The sequence below is a fragment of the Cydia pomonella genome, chromosome 3 (assembly GCF_033807575.1).
Source record: "Cydia pomonella isolate Wapato2018A chromosome 3, ilCydPomo1, whole genome shotgun sequence".
NCBI classification, from domain to species: Eukaryota; Metazoa; Arthropoda; class Insecta; order Lepidoptera; family Tortricidae; genus Cydia; species Cydia pomonella.
The window spans coordinates 213,829-219,039 of NC_084705.1; the positions used below are offsets into that span (position 1 = coordinate 213,829).

At 40.5% G+C, this 5,211-nt stretch overlaps 1 protein-coding gene across 1 annotated transcript; it reads right to left on the minus strand.

Moving 5' to 3' along the window:
• Positions 1-571: 571 nt before the first annotated feature.
• Positions 572-4,913, minus strand: LOC133515694 (esterase AGAP003155). Its single transcript, XM_061848236.1, has 4 exons — positions 4,399-4,913; positions 2,629-2,826; positions 2,026-2,166; positions 572-807 (listed from the first exon to the last, which is right to left on the minus strand). Exons 1-4 carry the CDS (start codon positions 4,646-4,648, stop codon positions 623-625), a joined length of 774 nt encoding a protein of 257 aa, XP_061704220.1. The 5' UTR covers positions 4,649-4,913; the 3' UTR covers positions 572-622.
• Between the last annotated feature and the right edge of the window lie 298 nt (positions 4,914-5,211).

The window sequence follows — 5,211 nt, forward strand, 5'->3', positions numbered from 1 at the left end:
AATAACGGTTACACTGTGCATGGAGTCCTCGCAAATAAAGCTGTTGACAATAATGATTAATGATATTTGCGTGAGTTATGTTCAAGTTTAAAGTATAATTTCAGTAAGTATTTAAGTGCAGGGTTATTTAAAAAAAACGTCAAACTACACGTTTAAATAACACCTTCACAGTCTAGGCCTAGGCTATCAAAATCGCTGCCAACTTAACTTGGTCTAACACTATGCCACTGGCGGAGCATGTATCTTGCGCAAAAACTTTCGAAATTTATATACTCAGTGGCTATTTCTGTATATTGGTCTAGACCAGGGGTTTCCAAACCCCGGCCCGTGGGCCAACTCCGGCCCGCAAGGCGTTCCAATCCGGCCCGCGGACACCCGACGCGACAGCCTACGGTCCGGCTCGCGGGAGGTTGCCAAACAGATCAGAGAAAGCTTCTGAGGTGCAACATGGCCCTCAGGTAAAAAAAGTGTAGGCTTCCAGATTGGCCATACAACTAATAAAAACATTAGGAACCCTAGCGCATTATATAGGATGTCAATTCATTAGTTCATTAGAAATTTAAATACAAACAACGCTCCACACATTTATTAAAAATAAACTATAACTATTTAAGAATTAGTCCTATCGCATATCCTCGTCCTCCTTTGGCTGTATATTATCGTGTTCCTCCAGCAGGTCCTGGCAGCGGTCATGCAGGAAGTCTTGGTAGGCGTCCTTGATGGAGCCCGAGCACGCCACGTAGTGCCCGCCCGAGTGCTCCGCCACCACCGGCTTCGTGAACAGGCTTATTAGGGACTCGCTCATTTCTGGAACACGTTATAAGATAGGTTAGTGTTGGGCAAGTTAAATTCCAATGGAGTGGCACCACTTTTCTTATCCCGAATACTTTATGAGATTTGAAATGTACTGTACAGTCAGCAAAACTATAAGTTTAGCACCCCTGCATATAAATATGTATGCAGGGGTGCTAAGCTAATAGTATTAGCGTATTGCTGACGATGTTCTGCCTTTTCGCCGAAGTTTTATTGACCGAATTTCACTTGCCAACCAACTTTTCGCAGATACTTAGCAAACAACGTTCGGCAAACTTTCATTATGACAACGTTTTACTTGATAGAATGATTGCTAAGTAGATTATTATTATGACATACAACATTTGGAATACATTTCTTTCGCCGAATCATTCATAAGGCTTAAAAAATTATACGATAACATAGGTATAGTCTTTTGAAAGAGACAAGATGGGTGCGACGACGATCGAAGCGAGGAGGAGCGTGTTAGGTGAACTACGACCTAACAGTGCGCCTTAATCGACTTTATTGCATCGAACTATGTTAGATTGCAAAAATAGCCGTCCGCGCGGACCCGTCAGCCTAACTCTAAAACGCTCCTTGAACTTAATACTTATTGGTCCGGTGCGAAGCGATCCGTACTGACGGTCGCATGACACTAAAACCAGCCTCACAGTCATTTTCCGGTCTGGCCTAGTGGGTATTGACCTACCTATGAAGCTGATCGTCCCGCGTTCGAATCCCGGTAAGGGCATTTATTTGTGTGATAAAACTGCTAGGTTGGGACATAATACGAATTATTATGTCCAGTTGCTACTTGATCATTCGGCGAAATGAAATTATACGAAAAATTGGTTGGGAAATGAGATTCGGCAATGATTCAGAGAACCATTGCTGACTGTACATGCAAGAAAAACGTTTGAAAAAATTGAACCAGATTAAAAACCTCTGTAATTCGGTTTTAAAATGTAGGCTACGGGTACGCAACAAGAGCGAAGAGGACTTCGCTCAGCTCGGCAGGAGGCGACCACGTCTTTTGCAATCTTATTGCGTAGATATAGCTTTTCACTATTGCCGATTCCGCGTCGAGAGAGGCGTGGGGAAACCGTATGTCCCTATCATAAAAACGAGTTGATTGCTACCTCATTCCCAAATTCGGCTCAGTATTTTTCACACTATCAAGGACTAATTACGGCCGCCCCATTTCTCAGCTTATGGCAAATAATAATTTACCCTTTGGTATGATGGAGTCTCCCTCGCCGTACACATGCAGTGAGGGTAGGTTGATCTCCTCATCATAAAAGCCCTTGTGCACTAGACTGCCCGATCGGAACCCTGATGCGAAGATGGCGAAGTTGAATGTGTACGGTAAGTCTGAAAAACATAACACTGCGTGATCAATCACAATCTGCCATAACGATATATGTGATAACACTGTCTTAGGATCCTGGAAAAACCAGGCAAGTTGGCAACATTTTGTCATCCTAAAATAAAGGACACAGGGCGTTACGCGGTTCCTTATAGCCCCACGACGCAAGCACCCTGTGAGAAGCCCATGAACACGTGAAGCGGCCGTGCTCGGCCACGGCGCGCTCCACGACCCACAGAATGGCCTCCAAGCACAGGCACTTGCTTTATTTAGTTGTATGGCATTATTTCAATTCTTGGTCACTTTACAAATTTACAAATTAATATCTACGGTCTTCACCCAATGGGCTGCGTTTTCGCTTAGCTTAAGTAACTCCAGAGGATCTCGTTTGTACTTTCTTTTTGGACACTCATGAAACAGTACACACTTAGGCCCTTGCTACTCTCGGTGTATAGAAGCATCCTTACATCCCTTCTGCTGCATGGCAGCCAGCAGCCCCACGAGGCAGGCGCCCTGCGAGAAGCCCATGAACCCATGGAAGGGGCCGTGCTCGGCCACGGCGCGCTCCACGACCCGCAGCGTGGCCTCGAAGCCCAGCGCCGGCCCGCCCAGGCACTTGCCGCTGAACGTGTTGTCTTCCGCGTTGAACCACCATGACCGCGAGTCTGCATATAGGGAGGACACATGAGCACGTGATTAATTTTATAAAATAAACTAGAATCGAATCAGGTAGAAAATTACCAACATCATAATAAAGTGGAAATTAAAAACATACATGTGGCTTTCCATCACAGAAGGGTCCTTATGCTTCATGTGCAAGTTGTACAACAAGGACCTTTTCTATCAGAAATTGTGATAGTAGGGTCCTCATTGCACATAAAGCATAAGGCTTAAGGACCCTTCTGTATACATGCACATACATATAGATTTTCAGACGTGACCATACTATGTGCAGATAAAAAAAATATGTGGCAAGTCAAGTACAATAATAACTTGCAAAATGATGCATGCTTTGATTTCAAGATGAAATAACAATTTTATTTGTAGAGTCATATATAATAATATAATAAAGCCATTTATTCCGAACTATATACATTTCAAATAAGTTTTATTTTTATAGTATATCCCTCAGTTTGGTGTGCCGTAAGGCATAAGCCTCCTCCAACTGTCTCCATTGGGCACTGTTTGCAGCAACCCTCATCCAGTAAGGCCCCAGAGTCAGACGAATGTCATTTTTCCATCTTGTATTTGGATGTGCTTGCTTTCTAGTACAGCCAGTGTAGAGCTATAAGAGTATATCATATATTTCTGGCAGGAGGAGGTGAAAATGTGCAAGATAAATATGTCATATGCAATAATGATTATGTACCTATGTTTAAACTTTTTGAATAAACATCTTTATTCGCGCGCGCGACCGCGACTATAGAGCGCGACTGAGAGAGAAAGCAGGCTGTCTACTAGGCGGAAAGACATAAAAAATGCTGTAGTCCCTAGGCTTAACATTATGAAGCACGCCGCAAGTTACCAGGCCGTCTTCCTTTTCAATAAGTTACCCACTGAATTTAAAACAATTACTAACAGTAAAATTTTCAATGCAAGACTCAAGAGTTATCTTTTAAAAAAGTCGTACTATTGTATAACCGACTTTATAGACGATAGCTGTACTTAATTTTATTATAGTTTATTTGAATTTTTGCTGAGTTTACGTTTTTACTATGTACATATTAGTGTATTATTCTAGTAGGATACCAAAGTGACGATATTATTATTTATTGTTGACATATCTTAGTTATTAAATTTTAAATTTCTAACATTTTTTATTTTTATTTTTATTGATATTTTATTTGCTTGGTTGATATTTAAATCTTATTGACATGATACAAATTTCAGTTAATATTATGCATATATTCTTCAATACTTTTAATTAATATCATCATCTTGGGATCACTAATTAAGCTTTAATTTCTTTAATATAATGTAATGTTTTATTTTTAATTTTAAGCTATGTTCAACACAATATTTTATTGTTATGAATGAATAAAGAATGAATAAAGAATGAATATTATTAATGTCTTGCAAGCACCAACATCACTAGTACATACCAGCGAATATAAACCTTACTTGAAAGTTTACTTTCAATGCCATAACACTTTCAAGCCCTCTTGATGCTATAGGCAAGACAACTATGTTGCCTGGGTTTTGCATGCAATGATATTGTGTTTTATTTAACCTCTTACCTTCCTCCCCTCCGCCCTCCTCGTGCAGCACGCGGTGAGGCGCCGACAGGAACGTGAGCTGCGCGTACTTGGCCACGGCTTTGCGGAACGAGCCGATCTTGGCGCGGAACACCGCGCCGTTCTGCCGGTACCCATGGAACGCCAGGATCTTCAGCCTCTTCCGCTCTTTCGAGTTCTCTTTAGCCTTCTCTGTTAGCACTTCGCTCATGTTGGAATTGGAGTTCTCTTCGGATATTTGCTCTTGCGACATCGTACGTTTTGTGGTTAGAAGCCGCTTAACGTACAGGTTATTTAGTTTCTGAAGGAAACTGATGTGGGTGCTGTTATAAAGTGTTATAATGACTCAAATTAAGTATTTAATTAAATAAAACCAATAAGATTAAGCACAGCCTGAGCAAGCCTTGTCACTGTTTTGTAGGAATTAGAATTATTTCTGCTTCTACAAAATAATCTTTATTCGGTTGATATTAGGCCCAAAATGATTATCCTATACATCAAACCAAACAAATCCTCAACCTCCAAAGCACAGCTTGACGTTTATGAATACGTTTAGAAACAAAAAGTAATTTAATTACTAAATGGTTTTTTAAATGAAATTGTAAAATTACTATACTTGCATTGAATTAATAAAAATCTTCTTAAGAATTTAACAATTGTTTCAAACATTCAACAATTGGTTTAAATTACCGAAGATTGAGAGGATATTTTTATGAACGCATTTTAAAGGCACACAACTCAAAAATTTGGCGCCAAATCGCGTCAACTGTCAAACAACCGTTCATACGGTTCAATGTTCATAGTTGTTGTTTGATT